We start from the raw sequence: 26,121 nt of genomic DNA, 5'->3' as shown, positions 1-26,121 counted from the left end.
ATATGCCATTTGGAGACGTAGCTTAAACGTGTTCTGTCTCAAAGCCAGAAAGTCACGCTGCAGTCTGTGTGTTCAGCAGTTTGCAAGCATCTCCATTACTCTGTCACATCTGGTAGCTGCTAGTACATCTGAAGGCTTGTGGAATAAAAAAAAAATTACACTCTCAACACAAAAATTTTATTTTACCACACTTGAACTAACACCCCAATGCATTAACACAAAGTTCCAGTAAAAGGGGATCAAAAATACGGCACTATATTGCACCATAGCATCCTTCTACCACTTGGTAGAAGAGAAACTGTCTGCACAAACATGTCTTTGTCATATGAAAGCACACTAAAATAGGATAGGGTACACTAAAATAGGATAGGGTAGCCTTACTAAGTAGCTCAAAGTCAATTCTGATATAATTTTGGATAACAGATATAAACAATGAGAGTTTTACTAATTTACTTTTGTTTATTAGACAGTTGAAAATATTGAGTAATCTCTTCATTAATACAAAAGAGAAATTACTACTGTAATAGTAGCAGTGGTCACTGGTAAATGAAAACAAAGCAGTACAGAGTACAGCAAAGCAGTCTTGCAACAACAGAAAATTCTTTTATCCCATTCTTGGGTTTATACTGACAAGGAACGTCAAAAAACAGTAGCCACTTAAGAAAACTGCAATACTAACTTAAGGTTTTCATTAGATTGAACAAGTGACATTTGCAAAGTATCAGACAAAATGTATTCTGAATAGTATACTACAGGTTCATCTCTTTGTACTACATAAAAGCAAAAATACTTAATTTAAAAATGCCATTTTCTAAAGTCATTCATTTCAAACAGCACACCTAGTCTCAAAATTAAGCATAAAATCTCTTTGCCAAATACAGACTATTCTTATGAACTCTTTTGTTTGATGAAGCAATAAATTTGTTTTACCTGACTCAATTTGTACATGATTTTAATGTTAATTTTCATCTTTTGTGTCATTGAACACAAAGCACTTACCTTCTACACAAGTGTTATCCCAGACACCATTCTACTAAACTCATCAACCCAGCCAAATTAAGCCCAGTCAGCAGCTGGATGAAACAATTTCCAGGAATGCCTAAACACTATTTTTGAATTGCCCCAGTCTGCAGCAGACATTTGTTCCAAATCACAACTGAACCAGTGCCTCTGGCATGAAATTTGGTGTAAAATAGCACAAAGCATGATCACACGTAAAGCGGCGTTGCGCTCTTCTAGAGATTATTGTATTTGTTGCCAGTGTAACAACAGACTTTCCCATATAGCTTCTAAGAGACACAGAAACCTCAGTCCATGGTTGGATTTATTTTGTTACTCAACTCATTTTGAATGATGGTTATAAAGTATTCAACCTGTTGGAAAAGCCCTGCAGACTAATGCAGTCTTTTCCTAGGTACCTCAGCAGCTTGTAATATATTTCCCTGTCTTCATTTAAATACTTTTCTGTGGCTTTAACAATAAACACTTTTATTAGAGTAGGAAAAAGTACAGTACGGATCCTGAGAAATATGCATCATGTGTTCAAAGTGACAAGGGTTATTAAAAAACCACACACTCAAGAGAATTCGCATTAGTGAAACGTTATCATCTTCTACCCTGGCTCTCTGTGGTCACATTACAGGATAATTTTATATACACACCTACTTTATCAAGATCATTTAAAGCACAGAGAACTAACACAGCTACCAGCCTATCTTTTTTCAGTCATCCTGAACAGCAGTACAAAGTCACACATAACAGCAAACATTAGAGCAAACTGCAAGAACCCTGCTGAGAATAGTTCAGCTCCCTCATACAAACACAGCCGAAATCAGACAGTCCTCATAAATTCGATGCAGCTGGCTCAACTGCCCTTGTTTCAAAGAGATGCGAGAATAAATTACTAGGAAACATTTGCATTTTTATCTAAAGTTGAAACATCATGCTAGGCTTCAGCTGAGCTCATGCTTAAACAGTAAAAGGTTAAGGAAATAATTATCGTGCACCAATTAGCAGAAAATAGGAATAAAACCAGGAAAGCTCACTACTTTTGTAACCATGAATAATACGTGCACATACCAAATGCTGCACACCTTACTTAATCAAGTAATTCTTAAAATCAAACTGATACTTGAAAAACAAAGTTTAATCTCTCTACTTCTCAAACTATTACTGCAGCCCACTACCATTCATGATGCAAGAAAAATTTTTGTTACTAAGAGGACAACCAAAATATCTGTCAGCTCAAATCACTGTTTGAATTTCCCTCGCCAGTTTAGAGAGCTGCACACCTTAAATCAAGTGTAAAAAGCAGCCTCTGAATGCCTGCCTCCACTGCACTCCACAGTGACACACAAAAAAAAAAAGCCCCTAGCAATTATATTTAGTTAACTAACTATAAAAACCAAACTCCAAGTTGTTTTGAACACTGCAATTTATACTATACCAGCTTCTCAAATTGAAACCTATAGGATTGACTATTGCTGCCATTATACCCTAGGATGAAAGTGGGGTTTATTCATTCTTACACCTTAGTGTTTTGATTGCAACATATTTGAGTCCACTAAGAGGTATAAATGCTAGTAAAGCTCTGCTCAAATCATGTTCCAATAATATATGGATTTTTACCTATTTATTGTAAAAATACGTAGCAGTACAACTCAAATTTAAAATAACCTTTCAATAATGTTTTTAGATTGTTATTATGCAATACCAAAAGCTCACAAAAGGAAACAGACCTTTACACTCTGGAAAAAAAAAAAAAAAAAATCTATTTTTCCATGCATACGCTAAGCCAGCCACTACAAATATACACCCCATGGACTAAATGACCAGTTCCTCAGCCACACAGTGACCATTAATTGCACCGACACAGCAGGCAGCAGACTGGAGCCAGCACTGGGGTCACCTTCTGAGCCCCATCCTCTGACCAACACCACACTGGAAGCAGTGAAGGATGGACAGCGGATACAGACATGCCTCTCCCTATCTCCAGGCCAACTCAAAGCTTCTTGGAGGACTTTGTGCAAAAGATGAAGTCATTGCCCTTCCCAGTCATCAGACTGAGAGTTAAGTTAAAGCATCCTCAGTAATGCAAAGCATGATTTTGGTGCAGTAGAGGATTTTGCAGATAGACAGGGCTTTTGCTTTTTTGTTTGTTGGGTATTTTTTTCCTTTTAAGTCTGGAGAAAAATTTAATCAATGCTGTGTAGTTACACTTACTTGCAGCAGGAATAGTGCTAAGTACCACTTCTAGCATGCCCTCCACAGAAAATATTCTTGATTTTGTTTCCTGAACAGCTGAAACTGAAGTCAGGTTTGCAAAGCAGCCACATATACGAATTCTCCCCTCCCCTAAGAAATTTTGTATAGCCATAATCCTAAAAGAGGTACAAATTCAAAGTCTCTTTTTGTGCTCTACAACCTTAAATCCTTTTACAATTCATACAATTTTCTTTGGAGGAAACTTTCTTTTAAATGTACCCAAAGCCTTGAAAAATTCAAATTTAAAAAAGGGGCAATTTAAATGCAAAATATTAAGTAACTGAAGACCTGAGCTACAGTCAGAAACAGCTCATCAGCTTCCACAAGGACATAAATATTTGAATAGATAGAGTAATTCTTGCTAAGAACATAAGACCGCAGTCATTCATTCTCCCCTGCACAGTGTCAGCTTGAAGGCTACTCTCTTAACAGATAGGCTGGGGAAAAAAAAAATTCAGTATAACAAGCCCAAAGAGAAAAGTTGCAAACATTTCAGAAAAACTTTCCAGTGGCAGTTCTGCTTCATGTTGATAAACTATCAAGACAGATTACAATTTTTGCAAGGAGAAATAGAAATATTCAAATGTGTGAATTAAGCATCTTTCTCTTCTAATGTGAAGCACCTTAATTTTCTATGTAGGTCTTTTCAAATTCTTATCTCTCCAAACAGACTTATTTTGTATACACTTACTTAGCTTCCCCAATATATATTAAAAACAGTAAAAAAAGCCTGAAACTGCTACAGCTAGATCTGCTGATCTTAACTGCACAACACAGGGACTTAGCAACTTATCTGCTTATCTTCATTAGTTTTCTACAAAACTTCAACAGATCATCCAACAGCACAGAAACTCTCACTGTGTCACACTAACAGTTTGTATAGCCCAGCACTTGGTCTCCAATGGTGGCCACAGGAGATGCCATTTACAGTTTGTGGTCTGTTCCCCTCCTGGCTCCCCCAGCATCCTTTGGAGGCTGCATCTCCACCCACCCTTTCAGGACATCTATAGACCTGTGGTCTGTAAATCCACCTAACCTCTTTCTGGGCCTGCTGACACTGTCTGCCTCCATAATCCCGTGACAGCAGGCTTCAGAAATGAAAATATTATTTTTTTTTTACTCATTTTATACTAACCTCCTACTGATGTCAGTGAGGGCACCCTATTTCTTGTACTGTGGGATTTGGTGCAGAAGTTTCACAGACCACTCCCCCGCCAGGAGGGTGCACCATTCCCAATCCTGGTCCTCCGTACCCCTTTCTTTCCTGGGGTGCAGAGACCAGAACAGCACCTGGCACGCAAGATGCAGATGTACCAAGGTTATCGACAAAACGACAGCCCTGCCACGTTCTCATTATCCCTCTGGCTGACACCCAACACCCTGTTGCTACTTCGCCTGCCACTGTGCATGGAACCGATGACCCCGGAGAGCTGTCAGTTGTGACTCCAAGGCGTCTTCCCCAAACTGCAACCGCCAGCTTCAAGCAGAGCATCGTACAGGGATTGATTTACTCTTCCCGAGATGCGCTGCCTTACATTTGTCTACCTTGCAGCTCACCTTTTAGCCCCCTCAGTTTTGTGAGGTCCTTCTGATGTTCCTTACCACTGGCATGGTACTTAACTATGAACTCCAGATCGCTGGTAAAGATGCTGAATGAAGCCTGTAATGCCATGTCCACTTTCCATGGTTACTGACACCCTCCCTGGTCCCCAACAGCTTTGTCAGGCAAGATTCACAGAAGCCATACTCACTGTCTCTCAGAAAAACCCCACATTTATGCACCTCTTCAATGATTTTATTCTTTGTCATAGAACCACACATTTCTAGTTACTGAAAAAAAACCCATAGTGCTTCAGTGGATATTTGAACATAATAAAAGCAATCTCACAAGCTGCAAAAAGCCAATACTAACAATTATGTGTTCTAAGAGCTAAGTAATTAGAGTCCAAAGGAGATGAAAGCAATGAATAATGAATGAAAGGTTGTCACGGCTTCTGAAAAGCATCCACAAGCACGTATCTCGGACAACCTCACACTGGCTCATCTGTCAATGCTTCATCTACCAGCACACTTCACGAAGCCAAATGCAGACAGTAGATGTGGTCTACAGATGTTTGCAGAGATCTGAATGTGAAACAATACACAGACTAGGACAGACACTGCTGTATTGCGATCTCTCCAGCCTCTGCTGGGAAGTTTGTCATCTTCTCTTGCATGTCAGATGAAGACAGCCACATCTATTTTGGGGAGTATTTTTAATTTATTTATTTTTTTCCCCCAAGGCATGAACTTTGAAAGCAGTTCATGAAACTGTTGAAACAGGTCATGAAAACTTCATGAAAACATGAACATGAAAAATGTTCATGTTCATCTGCCTTCCTGAAGTAGGCCTCGCAAACAAGTCTCAGGAAAATAAATCTTACATTCAATCCTCGTAATCTGAAAACATCCTATTTGTAAAACACCAGATAGCACACTCTGAGTCACTGACTCAAACTTACCAATTTCTATTCAGCATAGATGCTTTGTCAATAGAATGAAAATACAGCTTTCATGAAACATGTAATACCCTTATTTTGTTACCAGATGATACAGTCTCAGTCTCTCTGTCTAAAATAGTGAAACTCAGCAGCTTTATCCCCACTATCTATTTTTGCTGTGTGCTCAGCATGGTATTACTAGCCTACGACTTGCATGTACTCAGCTACAAAGGACCAGTGTCTTTCACTTAGATGTTTTCCCACTGTACGCTTCCCAGCTCCCTTCAAGAGGAACCTCTTGCACCGGCCCAGCACTTTGCCACTGTCTGTCTTTGCTTCCCAGCTGCTATAAAAAAACATTTCTTCTAATGCACAACCACTGCACAACTGAACAGGAGGCGTCATACTGTCAAACTGTCCCCAAATTCAACCCCAACTCTTAGCCCCTTTCTGATTATCATCTTTCAACTGATTCAGCATGGCTAGGTCAAGAGTTAGGTCCTTTTATAAATTCTATTTTGAACCACAAGGAGAACTTCAAGGTGTAGCTTATCAAATGTGTGTTTCTGACTGTCTCTGTACTTCTCCACAGTGAAAGAGATTCACTAACAGAACATGAGAACAACATTGGCACAATGACCTCAGGCTCCTCTGGATACAAAAATCTACCAGTCCCATAATTCAATGCTTCTGCTCTGTGATATCAATACCCATGTTCACATGAGGTCAGAGACCACATTCCCAATTCCATGAGCTAGCCAGTGCTACCAGAAGTAGCTACCATTCTAAAGGGACCGAAGAACAGGGGTATGGGGTGGAGTTTGCAGTCTGACTCACTATGGATTTTCCATTAAAAAGATGTACTAGGGCTTACGATACTACACTGAAGCTCCTGAACAGCCTAGGATATAAATAAGTGCATAAGAATACGAGGATCTACATTGCAATGAAGATCTTAAAGATAATGCCTTAAAAATACCTTAATGTTATACAAGTTAAACACCATTTAACCCCTAAGTAAGTTCTCCTTCAAAAACAAAAGTGAGGTATTTGCAGCAATTTAAGTAAACTTACTTGTTTGAAGCACATTCTTTATATAGTCACAAACCCTTCATTAGAAGCACTAAGTATTAACCACGTTTGAGGTAAAATACACTTTTCGGGACAAACACAAGCATACACTTCATCAGCTGCCTAATTGTGGTTTAGGATGCAAAAGTAAAGCCAAGATGGAAACCTCTAAAGTACATACCTTCACTATGACAGTTTGATCAGAGATGCTGCTCATCATCTCATTGATGGACTTAAAGAGCTGCAGCAGAGACTCCCTGAAATCTGCTTCTCCTTTGTTTTCATAAAGTCTGAAAAATAATTAGGTTTCATAAGCACGATCCAACTAAAATGGAAATACGTTTAAAAAAAAAAATCTGTTCAGATGATAATTTGTTGCGTTGCTTTTTTTTTTTTTAAATTCAAGAACTTCTACAAGTTTCTTCACTGAACCAAGAGTTATCTTTCACAAAAAAACCTAAAGACAAAACAGACAGACCGCGCTGGGCCAGCAGGAACAACAGATTTTTGTTTTAAAGCTTCCTATGTAAAATGCCACATTCAGTATTGTTGTTTACGCCTTCAAGTCATGGTGAATCCCTCAGTGGTGACCCAATTCCACATGCCCACGCAGCAGTGGGATAGAGTCTCTTCACCCTGCACAAGAGCTAGCAGATGTCTGGGAGGACCAATGCCAAACAGCTCTCTGATGAGGAAGCCAGAAAGCATCCAGACAACTTGCCAGCAATCATTAAAATCTACCAGTGGCCTCAGGTGAGTGACCTTAAACTCTGTGCAAGAAAGAAAAAGCCTACCAACCCACTATTTGCTAAAAAAAAAAAAAAAAAAAAAAAAAAAAAAAAAAAAAAAGTTGTTTTTTTGTTTCCATGGGAAGGGAGTGCTAAAGTTAAAATGCATTTCACCTCTAATTTCTGGCTCACTAACACTAAACTAGTTAAGGCTCAGTTTCCCATACAGTCAGTACAGCTGCCACAGGAGAAGGACTAATCCACAGCTGAAGTTCACAAGGCAGGTCCCTGTGCCTTCAGGCAGGATTATTCAGATCTCATCTGCCCACAGGGACCACCCCCCTGCCAGATGCTTTCAGGGGGATAACCCTGAGACACCTGAGCAACACCAAAAGCAAAAAATACACAGCCAAGCTGAAGAACTTGGTCCGCTGGTTCAATATGGCACAGGAATGAATGTTTCTGAAGCTCTCTTGAACATTTAGATGTAGAATGATCTCTGGTTCAGGTGTAGGATGAGATAATTCTCACTATGAAATGGAAAGGGAGGGGGAGAAGACCACAAGCTCCACATAAATCCTTTAAAAAATTTTTTCACCCTTTGGCAATATGTATGACTCGCCTACATAAGGGCTGTTGCAAATACACTTCTTGAACCTCAACTACACAGACTTAACATGACCCAGAAAAAGACAAAGGGTCAGTGCTTAAAAGAAGCCCAGGAGAATCTGTCATCCAGGTCAAATCTAAACAGGGTTATTTATAAACGTCAGAGGGGACTTTTTCCCCAACTAAACCCCATGCTTACCCGGTCAGCTTTGATTGCCTCCAAAAGCCTCATCCAACAGCAACTGGGCTTCCAAAGCCCTCCTTGGTTCCACTAGCTCTGTCCCTGAGCTCAGCTAAACATTTTGCAACAAGACCCATTAGAGCAGCTCCCAGAAAGAGTTCAATTGCCCTCCATATTCTTCTGGAGTTAAACCCAGTAAGAAGGTCTTGAATGGGGTCTGCAGCTCAGAAAGAGCACCACACCCAGGCATTTTATATGTTCGGTCATAGTATGATCTCTTCATGTTTGAAGATATCATGATGGACCACCTAGTACAGAAGGAAAGGGGCTTATCTTAAGATAAACATGGAGTTCAGAATGTTGCTGCTGCTTTCCACTGAAACTAATGCGTATCATTTTTAATGCTGTGTTCATAAACCTTTGGGAACCACAGATATTAAAAAAGAGCTATTTAACCAGTACACAGGGAAATAAATGCTACAGAAAAAATATTAAATTGCATTATTTTGCTGTGCAAATTTCTATTCCCCTTTTGGGCTAAAACTGGGGGTTATGCAGGACAAATTACTTGTTAACTCCCAATATCAATAATGGATTTCAGTGTCCCCCTGAACAGATTAGAGAGGTGAAACTAATACCAATATAAAGAGTAACTAAATTTGACAGTCCAATAAATCAAACTGTTTCAGACAAAAAGCTTTGCATTTCAAAAGGGAAATTGCAATAAAAGTAAGTTAGTCACAAATGTGTTTCTAGTGTCAGTTATTAACATATATTTATTTAATACACCTGATAATGCACAAAACCACTGCTGCTATGAGAAAGAAAACCAGGATTACACCAAGCTGACCCTTCTAGAACTGCCTTCAAATTTTAAGAGTGTTGTAAACACAACATAAACACTGGTATCATTACTGAGTAAATCAAAGATCTTTCTAAAGTTCACTTATAATATTTTGCCTTTATAAACCTTGATATACTGAACAAATAGAATTGCCACCAGGGTTTAACTAGATGAACTAGGCTTCTACGTATTTATCCAGAACCAAAGCTTGCCTGCAATCACATTACTAAAATGCTGCATATATTCAGTCCACTACCATATTACTAAAGTTAAAAATATGTAATATTTTTAGTAAAAGATTCTGCTTGCTTGTTGCGATTCCTCAGTAAAACGCTAACGATATTTCAGAACACTGTTACACTTCTGCATTATAATCACTTCAAATCACACACCTCAGGCAGGATTTAAGTCTTACAGCAGAACAAATCATGGTGTCATTCAGCAGCTTTGCTGATTAATCCCTTGTCATTGAGAGCTGTGTCTTCCCGACGCTAAAGAACTGTGAATTAGTGCTTAGCACGAGGAAATCCAATGGCCAATACCATAGGGTCATATTGTCTGTAAATCTAATTTGCAGCAAGAGATAATTATTTTTTTCTGTTTTAAAGTGATTTGTAGGACCTGCAAGAGTGTAAGTGACATTCAGTATTTTATGAATCTCACAGCAAGACTCCCACCAAAATAAATTACAATCTCTCAATTAGAGAAAGGTTGGTGGAGCTGGTAACTACAGAGCTCTACATAAATCCCTTGTAATAAGGTTGTTACCATAGCTAACAAGTAGTAAAAGGATTGAATCTAAGTGAAGACGAATACATCATCGACTTAGTTTTATAATTTTTCTAGTATTTCTGCTCTGACCGGCGGGGGGGGGGGGGGGGGGGGGGGGAGCTGGGGCACTCCGAGCTGTTGGGGGTTTGACTCCAACAATACTTGTGGTTTTCTTTTACGAGGCAGTGTATCGAAGTGCACCTCATACTCCTTTTCCTCCTCACTGTCCATCTACTCTGACTCTCTTCCCTCCCCACGTCTGGTCTACGAATAAAGCCTTCTGCAAACCACAGCTTCTCCCTGAGCCCTGCAAACACCACCCAAGGACAAACGTCACATTTCCCGTCCAGAAAAGCTCTCCCTTTGCTTTGCTGCAAAATTGTCAGTACTTTAGTCTTCCCAGACTTCAGGAGCAGAGACCAGGCTTGGATGAGGGACAGGGCAGTACGGCTAGTCAGTAGCTTCAACATTTCAGTCACAATACCAGACAGTTAGCTATTAACAAAAGTTTCCCAAATAGTGGCAAGCTTTATTTGTTCAGTGACCTAAACTATAGTGAGCTGCAGCACATCATGATTTTAGCAGCCCACTTGCTACTTAAAATATACCTCTCTCAAGGAAATCTAGCTTTCTCTTAGGGAACAGCTGTCTCCTGAAATAAGTTCTAACTTAAGGTATTTCTACAACAGTGCAATATTGAGCAACTTTAACTTGTGGTGTTATAAAATTTTGACCCTTTTTGAAAAATATCAGCAATCGGAATTACAGGAGGTTTCAGCCTTCGCCACACTTACTGATTGAACAATATCCTGGACCGGACTATGAACTTGAAGATGTACTCCAAAGCTTTCATAGCTTTAAAGAGTTGATCAGTGATACCACACTTCTCCGCATTATCCACGTACGTTTTTAAAACTTTAGTCAGTTTTCTGTATAAATACAAAAACACATAAAAGTTACAAGTATGCACGCAGAGAAGAATTTCAATTTTGAAAGGTTTAAAGAAAAACTATGTGCCTAAGTAGTGCCCACCAAGTTACAAAATTAATTATGCAACTAATAAACTCATTATGTTCTTGGTTTTGCTGGTAAGTAGCTGCAACCTGTTCTTGAGAAAAAAAGGAAAAACACAGACTATAAAAACATTCAACATACAAGCAATACAGCAAGTTTTGATCAGACTTATTTTCTGCTAGATATTTAGGGGTATTCAGATTTAGGTTATTATAAAGATGCAACTACTAATAATAATCAAAATAATAAAAATAATTAAATACAAACACATTGTTAGAATTAAAACACATGAAATGGGAGTTTCTTCTTTAAACAAGGCCTCCCCTTTACATAGTGTTCCATTGTGAAATTTATTTCTCAAAAATGTGTACACCACCAGTCAGAAATTCTCTTATTCCACATTATAAAGTCTATCAAACTTGAAAGTGAGACAATTTTAAAAATAATATCAACTACCTCCCTTCCAATGCATATAAATCACAATCTTAATGCAACTAGAAGCAATTCCATTTTAAATCATCCTAGCTACACTGTATGTTTCAACATTCACACTAGATGTAAATAAGTACAACATTATATACCATTAACAGAAAATAACATTGAGTAGACAGATACCTTGCTATATGGCCATTTATTTGAATAGGAGTAAACTGCATAAGAATTTCAAGTAATCGCTTAGATGCTGTCAATACAACCTCTCTTCACTTACAAACTCGTGCAATAAAAGGCAGGGAGAGGGCAGGGATCTCTCATGCCCACAGGCACAAGTCAAGCCAGAATTCAGATCTTCTAGCATCCTCAAGCTTAAGCCTGCTTCCCCCTCCCTGCATCTAAGGAAGGGAAGGATGCTCTCCATGCCGACCAGCAAAAGGGCCACCTTCAGCTCTTGCTAATAAAACCAGATGCTGGGGGATTCTTCACCCTCTACCCACTTCACACGAAGGCTGCAACAGCGGCTGTAACTCAGTGAAGCGACTGCAATATCTAAGTTGTGACTAAAAGGACTAACTCTTCTTCGCTATTGTAAATCAACACTTCTCAAACATTTTACGGTCACATAATGGAGACTGTATAACAGCAAAGTGCACAGCAGGTTTCCCTGTTTGGGGTTTTTTTCCTCCCGACTCTGAAAAGATGTCCATTGTATATTTTCCTCCAACACTAATAGTCTAAAGCAGCAGCAAAGAACCTAACTGTCAAGAAATACTTAAGACAGCAAAAATAATGGACCTGTGTTTTTTTGTTCTTCACTAATTCCTCCCCAAAGTGACAGTAACACAGATAATACAGGGTAGAACATCAATTTAATGCACCAAACAACATATATTCGAAGCATCTTAAATGGGCGTGATTTCTTTCTCAAGTATGACTGAGAATTGCTTATGAATATTTTCCTCACAAAACAATTTTTGAAATAGTCAAATCATCCCCTCCTTCAATACAACAAAAACAAGACTTCCTCCTTGCAAATGACTGAAAGTTTTATTACTGTTATTTCAAGAGAGAAAGACATACTATCTCCTGTCTTCTTCAAGAGCCACCCACCCTCCCCAGCTCTATGGGCAAATTCCTAATTAAACTACATAAACAAGTAACTGAATAATGTTATCTGGTACAACTGTGCAAGACACATTAGAGAAAGTAATATTTAAAATTTACGTGTAGGCTAACGTAGCACTGAAATGCTTCTTAATGTAGGTTTCCAAGACAGGATTAAAATGTTGGAATTTTCTGTCAGCAATCAGTCCAATGATAAATACCTGAAAAAAGAGCATAATTATTGCACTAGCCTCAAAAAAAATCTTTAATATTGTACATGCAACCACCTTCATTTTCAGAGAAGATACGTTAATAACATTAAAAACACACAGACTTTGGCTTTTGATTATCCTCCCAATATATCAATATACTCCTTTCCTGTGAAAACTTCGTCTTCATAACAAAGTTTTCTCTTCCAAGCAGAAACTTTTTGTGTCTGTCCTAAATTCTGCTGTTAATCCACTGAAATGACTGGACTCGACTGCTTCCATCTTTTCTGAGAGGATGAAATGATGTAATCCAACACCCTTTTTATCAAGTCCAACTGAAACTTCAAGTATAATAAAAACCTTCCATGCATTTTAAATTAAAGTAACAGCTAATAAGATACAATTCATTAGTAAACTTCATTCTAGCATTTACACCATGTTTGTTTTATTTATTCATCATTACCAAATCTACATTTTAGTCCATCTACAAAGCAAACTTACCAAAGCATCAAACACTAATGTGTCAAACGTCTCACTCTCCGAGTTCTCCATCATTATGTTAAAGAGTGCATCCAATGTATCTTGAAGAAACTACAAATAAATACACAAGTCATCATTTTTACGGGAAAAATGAAATTCAGACTTCACACTGGTTTCTACAGATGTATTTGCTTTCATTTATACATTTTACAAAGTAAAGACATTTTAAAAGTTAACCAAAAAAAGGAAAATTTCACATTTTTGTTTTCAGCAAATTATTTTTTAGTGAAGTTGATTATCTATACATCTGTATCACTCAAACAGGAAAAAAACCATCAGAAATCACACTTGGTACACCTGAACAAGGAGTTTAATCTATTATAGTGAAAGAACAAAAATGTATTTCAAAACTCAGTTTCAACATACAGTCAACAGGACCATGCAGTTTCTGAAAACTGATGTTTCAGAGCACAAACTAGACAAGCAACTAAGTCTCATGCCAAATGAATCAAGTCATCCTCAGTAGTTTTGAGCTGAGCAATGAAAAGTGCACATCATATCGCTTTGCATGACTGCATAAACTCAGATCCACAATTTCAAATGAGAGCACACATGCAGTCATGGGAAACAGAGCACACAACCTTCTGCCCCAGCCCAAAACCTACACGCCTCTATCACTGTAACGGAGGAAGAGCCTTCACTAGCCACTTGGCTGGACACCCTGATCTGTGCAACATGAAAGTAAAAGCAGATTAGTGTCAGGAGATTCAAGTTAAGCAGAGGGATAAAAGCTGTTTTAAGCATGTATTATTACAGTATTTCTTCCCAGTCACAGCAAGTAATCCATGCATGGCCCAGAGATACTCATCAACACACTCGATTTTATCAGCATGGGACTCTGTGTCTGAGCAGTTTCTTCCACCAGACGACACAAAAAAACGACATGGGCTCCTCCAAGGCAGAACAAGGATGGATCGTGGCCTCAGTTTGTATTTGCTTTGATTGAGAAAGAAGGGGTTCAACATGGATTGTTCCAGCATGTCTGTCTCAAATGAAGTAAAAATGGTTTTTGTCTTGTAGACGAGACAAGGTATAGCTGGGGAAGAACATCTGAACAAGCAGAAGGGAATCAATTCCTGAGATTGCAACTACAAAGAGGTATTATTATACACTGTGGGAGCAAAACAGCCCAACTCCCACCTTCCTCCCTTAAAAATTTTTATCTATGCAGAGTCTCCTAGATCAAACATGAATCACCTGGACTATCTACTAAATCTAGAGTTAAATCTCAGGAATTAACCTCCATTTAGCAGCTCACTAAACACTGCTGAATGCCAAACTTCCTCAAAACAAGTGAACGTGGAGCCACAGTTTGTGCTACTAGTATCTGAAGATGAGAAAACAGCAAAGCCAAAATGCTGGCAGCTGATTTTAGACTTCAGTTCTGGGGGACATCCAGCTCATAATTTCACTACAGGAAACTACGTGCAGTTAAAGAATGTGTGCAAATAAAGTACATTTAACCAGCATCTGGCAGGAAGGAAAGAGTAAAGCACAGTTTTGAGCTTTGACAGGAGAAGTTTCTGTCCTGAAGAGAAGATCTCAGATCCCAAACACTGCCTGGCTAAGTCCCTTTAAAAACAAAGGAGGGTTAGAAGGCCATGTCATGACTGATCAAGTCTTCATTTCACGTTTCGGTATCATATATTGACTTTCATTAGCAGAGTACAAGTTTTAAATCTGTTCACAAGGACTTCATGTAACAGCAAGAAGAATACAGGATAGATGCGTTTGCTGTATAAAGTGGCAGGAAAACATTTCTCAGTTAGGGAGCTAGTATGAATAATTTCTAGTCTATTAGTTTATGTTCTCATATCCTATAGACTTTATGCACAAATGGAGTCAGAGCCTCTGTTAAAGGGAGATAACATTTACACTTTCTGTACACTACCGAAACAGTCAATCACAGAATGAGTATCTTGGCTGATCTCTACTTAGCAATAAACGAACATCCATAGGCAGAGGCATTTTACTGACATTTTAAAAAAATAGTTTAACAGAAAATTTGAACGTGTTTTATCACATGCATACTTTTTTTAATATACATAGACTGTACCATGTATTGTATTTAAAAACAGGAAGGACAAAAAAGCTGAAAGAACAGAATGGAACAGTTACAGACTAGATATTACAAATGTGCAACAGAGCAGTCTACACAAAGATTTTCTGAACACTCCTGGAAGAGATGGATAACGTAAACAGTGGTCTTTAAAAAAAGAATAAAAGTGGTGAAGAGAGCAATATTAAACATTCACTCCTCTGTCCTCTGCAGAAACCAAGTTCTGCTCAGATCCCTATGCAACAGGGAAAAGGGAGTATGATTTCATAGAAGTCCTGCAACAGTGCAGGGAGCAGTGAGTGTGCGCCAGCTGGAGAACTTGCTCCGATATTGCTTTTACTTAACCCTCGTTTGTGCTGCATTCTGATGCTTCTAAAATCACCAATATCCATCAAGCAGCAATCTGCTGTACACTCTGTGATGTCATTAGAAGAGGAGGGAAAGTTACAAATGACAGAACTATGACAACACTTGGCAGAAGTGAGTATCAGTGTCAAGTTTTTAGTTATGAAATGATCCATGACAAAATAGCAGCAGGTAGAAGCTTTCTGGAAAACAAATCATGTGAGATACTGTTTTCACCACACTCAATAAAGGGTATCAGCATTCTCAGATGTTTTAAGTTACTTCAAGATGAGGCATTCATTATGCTTCTATTAACCAAATTAAAATCCACTGAAGTAAGGAAGTAACACTGCAGGCCCTTAAGGGTCATCTGTCCCCAGTACATTACATCTTTTGACACTCTTTTAGATTTGATTTATTACAACACATTCAATAAAGTCCCAGCCTACTCTTTTCCACAGCTAAATCTGTCTTTATGTAGGTCTCTACAATCACTCAGTGGCCTTGGCAAATGTAAACAACTTGCCTCAGCTAAGTATTTTGAGGAGAAATAATATTTTTTTAAAAATATCAGCAGCACACAGTAGGATTGCATTCCACGTCCATATATTAAAAATACATTTAATATCGCCATGTAAGAATTCCAAGATGTTCTAATCTTGCAAAGAAAAACACCCTTTGCCTTCATGTATCTATATATAAAAATTCACTGAAGTGCTAAAAAAAAATACCCTACATTTTCAGAAATTTGCATTTTACATATGTTTTACCAGCACTCAACCTCCGAAATGTTCTTTGACGGCAGAGAGAAGGGCTTAAGCATCCTGAAGGCTGAGAGATACCTGGTTACAATTTAATGTGCAAGCGTGTGCAGTGAGGTTGGGGAGGGAGGGGGGAATGCGGGGAACAAAACAAAAGATATGAATACCTCAAAGCATGGGATTCAGCAAAATTATGACACCAAATTTATTTTTAAACAAATTAACTTGTTACCTTAACCACTTCACCACCATCAACTTTCATCAGCTGCTTCAAATTCTGCTGCAATAGGTTTGTGTTAGATCGCCATTTCAGAAGTCCCAAGAGATCAACTAGGAATAAGGAAAACAATTATGTAGGGTATTTACTTTCACTCACACTCCATAACTATGTTCAGGACACATACGTTTGCTTTCTTAGGTCAGCCATTTTCACCGGACAACAATGTATTTCAAGCGTGCCTCTGACACTGCAGAAACCTAGTACAATACTTCCATCATGAAAGAAGTCTGAAAGGCTTTCAAAAAAGCAGCCTGCTTTTGAAATGTCAGCATTAAAATCTAGGCCAAGAAAGTCTGATCCCTCAGTTTTAATTTGTTGTACACAACAGTTGTGTGTTTAGAAAAAGATGCCAAAATGAAATTAGTCAGCCACCAACACAGTCATATCTACAGGGCCGTGACTCTTCCAGCATTAATGTTTCTAGCTTCTTTGCTCTCACTGAATAAACTGAAAAGAAAATAAGGCACAATGCAAGGCAAACAGTTGCAAACTAAGCTAATTCAGTGGAAAGCTGTCTGCTTAATAACTCACAATGCCCAAATTGCTTGGTTGCTTCCAAGTGATGGAGAGCTAGGGTACAGATCAGACCACGAAACAAATCAACTGCAAACGGTCTTGTCCACAAATTCTACATCCCACTATTAACATCATGTCACTTTAGCATTCACTGATAAACAAGGGAATACAGAAGGCAAGCTCACTCTCTTTTATTAGTCATAAAGAGCCACAACACCATTTTTCAGTTTCCCTTAAGGAAAACTTCTCACAAGGAACTCACAACTGGGGTTCCCCTGCAAATAAGCACACTAGTAAATATTAACAACCACACTGGAGCACCAGTAAGTTAAACCCACCCTAGCACTTGTTGAGTTGCAACATGAATTGCCCACAAACCCAAAACCCCAAGCTTGTCCTGCCTTAGCCAGACTACCATCAGGGAAAAATTCCTCCCTGCCCCATAAAAAGTCAGTTTTCAGCACAAAACAAACTATCCGTAAAGACAGTTCATCCTCATTAGAAACCGCCCAGTGAGCGAGAGACAAATAGAAGATTTTGAAGACTGTCTACCTTCGGTTTAGCCACTGGATTACTACTGCACATTACCCACCCCCAACATGGTTAATATTATGTGAATTCTGCCCAATGTAACTCTTAAACAATAAGGACAGACCGGTTCTCCCAACCAGTACCCCCTCACTTCTTTTATTCGAACTTTCAAAGCAGCCAACAACATGTTTACCAAGGCATGCATCTGCAGAGTATATACTGGAAATTATATGCAGAGAGCCAGAGCAGCTGCTATACTTTCCCCAAAATCTTTCATTCTAAGCAATAAATAAAATTACTTCTAGTGGAATGGCCTGCAGTTCTCCCTGGGATAGATTCCCCTCTGAGCAGCACTCAAACCAAGCCTTATTACTATCTCTTCAGGAACAGAAGTAGAGAGTGTTTTCCTACATTAAAGCTTTGAACAATCCAAGCATTCAATTTTTTTTTTTTTTTTTTTTTTGTTTTTTTAATATTTCCTACAAGAAGTCTATAGGCTGAAACCAAAATCTTGGAAACTCAACATTAATAGAAGAGAGAAATAAAAGTAAAGATGCTTCCATGAGTTATCCAAAATGTTTCATGAATATGTTTGTATCAGCTTCCCACCACTGAATTTGGTTTCAGTCTGACTTCTAAAAAGCCACCAGCTTGACTAAAGAAATGATCTCAACAAAAGCCAGCCCACAGACTATCTTTGAATGGCATCGTGTATTGCCCCAAGAAAACAAACCCATGTGTACTTTCAGCGTGATGACACAGCAAATGCTAAATAAATATACATATGTGAAGAGAAAATGTCAATGCAGCCCAAGTACCAGAAAGAGAAAAATAAGTTACAGTGTACAGTAAAAATGTGCATTCACTCTGTTACTGCAAGCATTAATCCCAGCAAAGTACCAGTCAGTCAGTTAATCCTGCTCTCTTAATAGGTCTAGGTTTAAAATAATACAGTAAGTAGAATAGGATAAGAATGTAAAACAGTAGTTTAGCCTATAGTAAATAGTACTTAACATAGCCTAGGTCAGGGGAAATTTATATGATCAGAAAACATCAGGGGAAGATGACAGAATGAGGATTTTCAATTCCAAAGGGTTAGAACAAACATCCAGCCTGCCAAGTAGCCAACAGCAACTCTACTTTATTTGGGTTAATGTAATTTATGATTATATTGACTACATATGAAGATTTTCTTTTACATCTTATTTAGCAATTAGAAGCAAATGGTCCAACTTCCTGGTTATATACTTTCCTTGACCTGTATTTATGCAAAGGTTTCCATATAGATAACCAAACTTTTCTCAAAGCCCAGTCACTGAACTGAAGTTAGATAATATTTCCACTCTAATTAAATTCCTGTGTGTTCTTCGAAATAATCTTCCCTCTTGACTTTAAGCATTTGGTTTTCTACTGTTTAGGACTTGTTTTATTTTAATTCTGTATTCACATCTTCATTTTTATGCCACTGTAGCACCTGAATTTACCATATCATATGTATTGCCTTTTTTTTTTTTTTTTTAAATTAGCAATTGTGCTGAATGACTAAGTAAAATTCTTCTCAACTGTTTTCTGAAAGACTTGTCTCCCTGGTTCCTCAAAGTCTTGACTCCAGATGAGTAACAGTCACTATTATCTAGAGGTTTGAGTCCTTCACAAAGAAAAGAAAACATAGAAATACTTTCAATAGGTCTTACAGACACCCTGCATGCTTCACAACAGCAAATATACATGCAGAACACCAGACAGCTCTATGGGTACTGGTAATCAGAAAAATTTTCCAGCAAGCCCATTAATGCAGTATCAGTTCTATTCCCATCACCCTGATAATAAAAGGCATCCACCTTGATAGTCTTGTAAGAGACACTGCTAATATTTACTGTCCACAGGGGGATGTCGCTTTTAATGCCATTTTGCCCCTCCTTCTGGATATCCTGGTATCTCCAGCTTCTGGTTGACAGAAAAAGAAGACTTAAATACCAAAACTGCCTTGCCTATACAGGAGGAAACAAGACCTCAGTTTGTCATAGCTCAACGAGCTACTCAGAAAAAGGAAAACAAAATCAACATACAACCCTGACTTGGACATGACATCAGGAACAGATTCAAAACAGACCTTGCTATCCATTTACCCTAAGAACAGAAGGCCCAACATTTCCCACCCCAGAGAGATCTACTGAGATGTTATTAAGTGCAAGCATGGAATCAAATTCCTCACTTCTGACCTTAAAAACACCCAAACAAAAACAAAGAAAACAAAACAAAAATTAAACAAACAAATAAAAACAAACAAACAAAAAAAAACCCAAAAAACCTCACACCACCACAAACTTGGGGTGCCTGCTGATGCATTCAATGCCCCACAACACGTAAACAGTATCAAAGCAAGTGTGAGGTATCAAGGAGCCAACCACCCCCTAGAGAATTTGGGGACCCAGGGCCACATTGCCTCTTAATACATCAGGTGACAGCACCACTGTCAGTCACGACTTCAACACACACATCTCTATAGTTTGATACAGTTTCATATAAATTCTTAAATTCCAGAGTTTAAATATAGAAGCTCTGTATCATTACACAAAAATGCACTTGATGTTCACGTGAAAGTGTTTCTTCAGCCCGTAAAGGGCATACTTATAGAATAAAGGCACACACTGCCATAGTCCTGTGGATATGGGAGGAAGAACATTCTCTTCTGCCTCAGATGGCAAAGGAGAATCTGGCCAAGAAGCAAAGTGATGATGAACAGCAACTTCTGATGCCTCCAAAAGCTGACCTTCTCACCGATTCCTGAGGAGGTTGGTGGGGTTTTTTTCTTGTTTTCAGATGGTCCTCCTATTTGGTTTACACTGCTACTCTTCCTCAAAATTAAATGCAAAATCTAAGAAAAGGCCAGGAAATGTGTTGCTATAATATGTCCTGCCACAAATCACTAACTAGTGCTCAAGTGTTAACTAGGTAGATACTTCATACTATCACTTTCTCTCAGAGAAAATAGTTGAAGTCTTACCAGTGGCCAAGTTTGCTATTTTGGAGACCTTTCAGATGCTAAGGACATCAATTACTAACAGAAAAGCAACATTAAAAACTTACAGTTCATAGAGACCTGAAGTTAAGTGTGTGTTCAAAGAGCTTATATATGAAAAGATAGTCTGCAACATCAAATACAATGCAGAAAGAGCCATGTGATTTATTAACATAGTTCCAGAATTACTAAAACTAAGTCTTAAAGCCAATCCTAAAATACTTATGGAGGATGAAGAAAAAACTATTACAAGATGACCAAAAGGAGAAAATTATGTTTTGGCTCACCATTTTGGTAAATGAGGATAATCATGGATTTTTACTTAGTTATTTATAAGAAAGTTAAAGGAAGAATATTAACCAACAATTTTACAGAAGTTAAAGTCAGCTTTAGAAACTATAATCTGAACAGTGCTGCCAATTTTTAAATGAAAAATGATACTCGAGGGAGGAATTTAATGATGAAGTTTTCTGTTTCGTTTCTAAATTGCTTAAGGGTACATGGCGATCTTGCTTAATAATGGCAAAATACTTTGAAGAAAGAGAAAAGGCTTTGGCAACTTTTTCTCAAAGTTTCACAGGCAACAATTAACAGTAACATTAAATAAAGACCAAAAATTCAAAGCAAATTATATGTAAATTAAGCATGAAACAATGATCAGTCTTAATTTTAATAATAGTTCTGTGAAAAAAAATGTCAATACATTGATCGCTGTGAGATACTTCTAACTAATAACAAGCACTAGGAAAGACTGGGGGAAAAAAAACCCTAATCCTATCACAAAGAGTAGCTCAATTCCACATGCTGGTTTCTGCACTCTACAAAACCTCAAAACTACTGTGTTATTGTTGAGCTATGATCCCATTTTTGCTAGGAAATTCCAAAATCATTTCCGAATTTTTTGGTAAACACCCTCTTAGGCTATAAGACTGCCAGACTGCAGTGAATCTGATGTGCTCTGAATATGAAACACCTAGGATGTGCTATAACAGAGATGCCACTGAAAAACACTGCAACAAAATTATGAGTTGACGACGAAGTCATACCAGAGTAGTAACTTTCCCCCTGGACAGAGGAGAACTCATTAACATGACAATTCAATCATTATTCCCACCCACCCTCCGTCCCAAGCCCTCCTCGTCCACAACCTCAACTCCCGACAGATCTATCCAAACTGAGCAGTCCCTTCTCCCGAGTCACGAAGGAATGATCCCTTCTCCTGGCATGACTCACTCACATCTCAATGACCCACCCACACTCCCGAGTCTACTTATGGTGCAGCGAAGAGAACAAGAGACTGCTCCATGGCAACGAAGCACAAAAATTACAGAGAGGGCACCGTCTGGAAATGTGAAATATTTGCTTTGGTGGCTGCCATCAGCTCTACATTCCACAGCCTTTGGATGCAGTCAGCCAGCTGACAAATACACATGAAAAATGTATATAAGGCCAAGTTTTAAAAGGAACAAAATATGCCAACTCCATTCCTGGTACTCTGTCTTCATGTGAAGATGGGTGAACACGAGAGTGACCTCCATGCAATACATTCTCATGCTCACATCCCTTCTGCCCAACACAAGAAAACATCAGAGCTTTCTTCAGGCATAAGATATGGATACTGCACCTTGGAAATAACATGAAATAGCTTATTTGGGAGCAAAGCCATGATATTACCTACGCTTGAAAGCAAACTCATCCTCTTCCTTAGTGCTATTATTCACACCCACAGAGAAGTAAAATGCCACAGAGCCTGTTTTCAGTGTATTTCAGTACAGAAGTTTCAACTACATGGCAAACAATATTCCCGTTTCCATTTAACTCGGGATTCTTCTCTTTTCTTAGAGACAAGTACTGCTCTAAAGCAAAACAAAGCCCATGGACAGAGAAAAGGCTCGATAGTACACAAACTCAGTAGATGCTTTTGCTGCATCCAGACAATTTAATCCAAGACTGCATGGCAAACAACCCACCATCTATTCACAGAGGAAGGAGGACAAAGAAGGCAGCAAAAGCAGTACATACAATCGCACTCCAACTGCAAGGAACAGAAGCTCCAGCAGTTCTATGAACTTACCATTCTGGGTAAGTTTTGTTGAACAAACTAGAGTTGAAATCTGGAAAGAGTCTTTGCTGATGGTGCAGCTTCCAAGGTTCTGCATGCTCTTCCCTGTTGCAGAGTGTCCTTTTTCCTCCAATTCTATTTTAGTGGATGGTAGACTTAAATATGTAGAGGCATCCTCCAGCTTCTTTGCTTCTGCCTACAGTGGTGTTTTAATAAAACAAAAAACAATTTGAAAATATCTACTAAAATATTATTGTGAAAAAATACTTTACACTGGATTTTCTTAGGTTTGCTCCAGAACTGGAGCTACTCAATGAGTCTTTAACAGTAATTTAGCACTAACCTGTCTACAGATTAGAGCCAAGATGTGATATTTATGGGGCTACAGAAGTAACTTTTCCCCAGCCATTAAAACCCACATAAAACTCAGTAACAAGTGCCTTTGAAATTTAAACATCCCCAGCAAAACTTATTCAAGGTTTAACAATCAAGCTGCCAAATATGCAAATTGCACAGTACTTGCTATTTAGTTGCTTGATCTAACAAAATAGTCTCTAACACATTTTTCTGTGCAAGTCTGTAATAGTAAATCACTACAAGTCAGCCAGCTGAGCTAGCGACTATGGAAAGACTAAAGTATCTCAAAATTCTACCTTGTAAACTATAAGGTCATGTTCTCCATCTCTCAAAGTCGTTCCATCATATCTCATGAGCTTCACAAATGCTAGGGCAAATATTTTCTCAGATTTATCTTTGGCTGTTACAAAAACAAACAAACAAAAAAACCCACCACATAATTAAGTATTTGATACTTATACAGACAGTCAACCTAATTCTCAAAAACACGGATAACCTGTAAATGAGTGACCATAGTAAAGATTCTCAGAGAAATTGTATAAGAAGTTAGAAGAGTCTTCTAAATGCAAGACAGAACCAAAAAAAATGCAAAATAAATGTGTAAATCTGACCACACCAACAATAACTAGATGCTTAATATTTCTATATTCTGTCTGTTCTTTTAGAAACCTGGATTAAGGCAACTCTTTAAAAACAAAACAGAAATTTGATGCATTTATGGTGTTCAGGTTTTTAGGAATTAGAAGAATGGCAATGCTTGGTACCTAAAATAACTAGTTGAAGACCAGCACTGAAGATCTCAACAGGGCTTTATCATTTGGAGGGGGAACATTAGAACCAAAACAGAAACGGGATTCATAACTACAGATGAAGCATCCAAGTTCTGAAAGCTGACCCACTCTACAACCAACACGAACGAGAAACTGCATTCAGTTTGCTCTCATTGTTTAAAATCTGTTATCAAAAGTTAAGTAAAAACAAAGCAACAGGGCAATTAAAAAATCACTAAGTAAGTTAAGAAGTAAAACCAGAAGGTAAGTGCAATCAACTTGACTGGCCCAAGGAGCCTGTGAGAAAGCCCCACAGACCTAAAGCACGGCCTCTAGTTCATATTTAAACCACAGCCAACCAAAATTTTTGAGTCATCATAAAAATACTTCTGACACTAGTAATTTGTAGTGCACAGTCATAATTTTGATACTAATGATACTGATTTCGGCATATTGTTTTCATTAGCAAGTATCATTTTCTAAACTAAGTAAATCTTTTATTCATGATCAATTTGCAAAATATACAGCTTCAATTAAATAACTGCCATGGGGTAATGTACTACATATTGCACAGATACATATACATGAAGAGTATTACACGTCTTAAAATGCATCCAGTGGACACTACCTGATTAACGCTTTTGTCTACGCATTTATTCTACAGCAAAAAATTTTGCTGCAGATTTAGAAGGGCTTTCCTACCAAGAGAGCCAGCCCCTGTAACCAGTATACAGAATGAACATTATCACAACCAAGGCATAATCCCCAAACTTTACTACAAAACAACTGTTGACAAATGGAAGATGTCTAGCTCTCTCAATCTGATCCTCAACAGCTCAGAGCATCTCAGCTGCCAGCAACATTACAGGAAAGACGAGGAAAACCACAAGCTCTCAAATATCTTTTAGACTAAAATTACTTCAAAAAAACCACAAGTCAGTCTGAGAACCAGAAGCAGAAACCAAATTTCTTAATAGCTAAGTCTTCAATTACTGATACCAAGCCTACTGTAAACTCTTTCATGTTCTCATTTCACACGTGGGGTTGTTAAATATCTTTACTATTCCCTACCCACCTACTTCTAAGATACACAATAACGCAACCCTTTCACAGCTGCTAACTGAAAGATTTATTCACTGTCCCTTTTATTTGACTTGGAGAAATAACTAGGCAGGAAAGGAAAAACTTGATGTCAATTAGTAAGGGTGAACAAGATGCAAAGGAAAAAGAAGCCGAGATGCTAACATAAAATAATCAGGCAAAAAAACTTATCCCCGCGCTAAAAGTGATTACAATAGTCAGTTAACAGATTAGGAACGTTATGCCTGTTTCAGCAGATTTTGGCACCAGACACTGACAAGTACCATAACGAGAAGGCTGAATTACTCACAGTCCTGTGATGATCTATGACGGAACGTGAACCTTAAATGACTGCGGTTCACATCTTCAATGGGGATTGCAACCTTCGTATATTGGGAAAGAGGACAGAGAAAGAAAACAGTCAGTACAGTATCTTCAAGCATCTTCGACCACTACCAAATCTCATCTAAACATCTTTCAACAATTTCCTTGGCGCTTTCAGGAAGATTAATGTTAAGTACCAGCTTCATTTTGCCATAGAAAACCTTGAAAGGTCACAGATTCCCCAGAAAAATCACCAATTCTTGCACGAAGAAAGAGAGAAGGAACAAAGCAAGCCTGTTAAGTTACCCGACAAGACCTGCAACTTCAGGTGTTGGGCCCTAACCTCAAAGCCTCCCCTACCACTCCTCCCAGCTCTAGAATGAGCCCCTCTTGAGTTTGACTCAGAGGTGAACTTGATTATCAACAGCAGTGAAGTAAAAATTCTTAACATATCCATTATGTACGCAACACTTTGCGTACATACAAATACAAATACTATTAATGTATCTGGATCCACAAGTAATCAATGTGCAGACATGTAACCAACGCTCTTCTCCCCCAGTACTTTTCCTAGAGCCGCTGTATTTTCTTAATCACACCCACATTCAGGTTCTGTGCTGTACACTGTCCCCCAACACCACGTCTAGGTTTCTGCCATTCCCTAGCAGTCACTTTCTGTCTACAGATGCAACAAGAGCACCTTTGTACTCAAAATATCGGTGTGGGGAGTAACTCTAAGTTCCTTCTCAGTACACATATACTGC

General features: G+C 38.3%; 1 protein-coding gene across 2 annotated transcripts in view; it reads right to left on the bottom strand.

Moving 5' to 3' along the window:
* DOCK1 (dedicator of cytokinesis 1) overlaps positions 1-26,121 on the bottom strand; it is a 312,956-nt gene that overhangs the window by 236,434 nt on the left and 50,401 nt on the right. For both annotated transcript variants that reach the window (XM_075026608.1, XM_075026609.1), the window contains exons 16-23: positions 25,344-25,416; positions 23,480-23,583; positions 22,839-23,022; positions 16,648-16,745; positions 13,212-13,301; positions 12,622-12,722; positions 10,743-10,877; positions 6,997-7,105 (exon numbers count right to left, since the gene is read on the bottom strand). In XM_075026608.1, coding sequence (XP_074882709.1) covers positions 6,997-7,105; positions 10,743-10,877; positions 12,622-12,722; positions 13,212-13,301; positions 16,648-16,745; positions 22,839-23,022; positions 23,480-23,583; positions 25,344-25,416 — 894 coding nt within the window. The remainder of the gene's footprint in view (positions 1-6,996; positions 7,106-10,742; positions 10,878-12,621; positions 12,723-13,211; positions 13,302-16,647; positions 16,746-22,838; positions 23,023-23,479; positions 23,584-25,343; positions 25,417-26,121) is intronic.

This window comes from Buteo buteo, chromosome 4 (assembly GCF_964188355.1).
Source record: "Buteo buteo chromosome 4, bButBut1.hap1.1, whole genome shotgun sequence".
NCBI classification, from domain to species: Eukaryota; Metazoa; Chordata; class Aves; order Accipitriformes; family Accipitridae; genus Buteo; species Buteo buteo.
The sequence above is the reverse complement of the archived record's forward strand: the minus strand, read 5'-3'. Positions and strand labels throughout refer to the sequence as shown.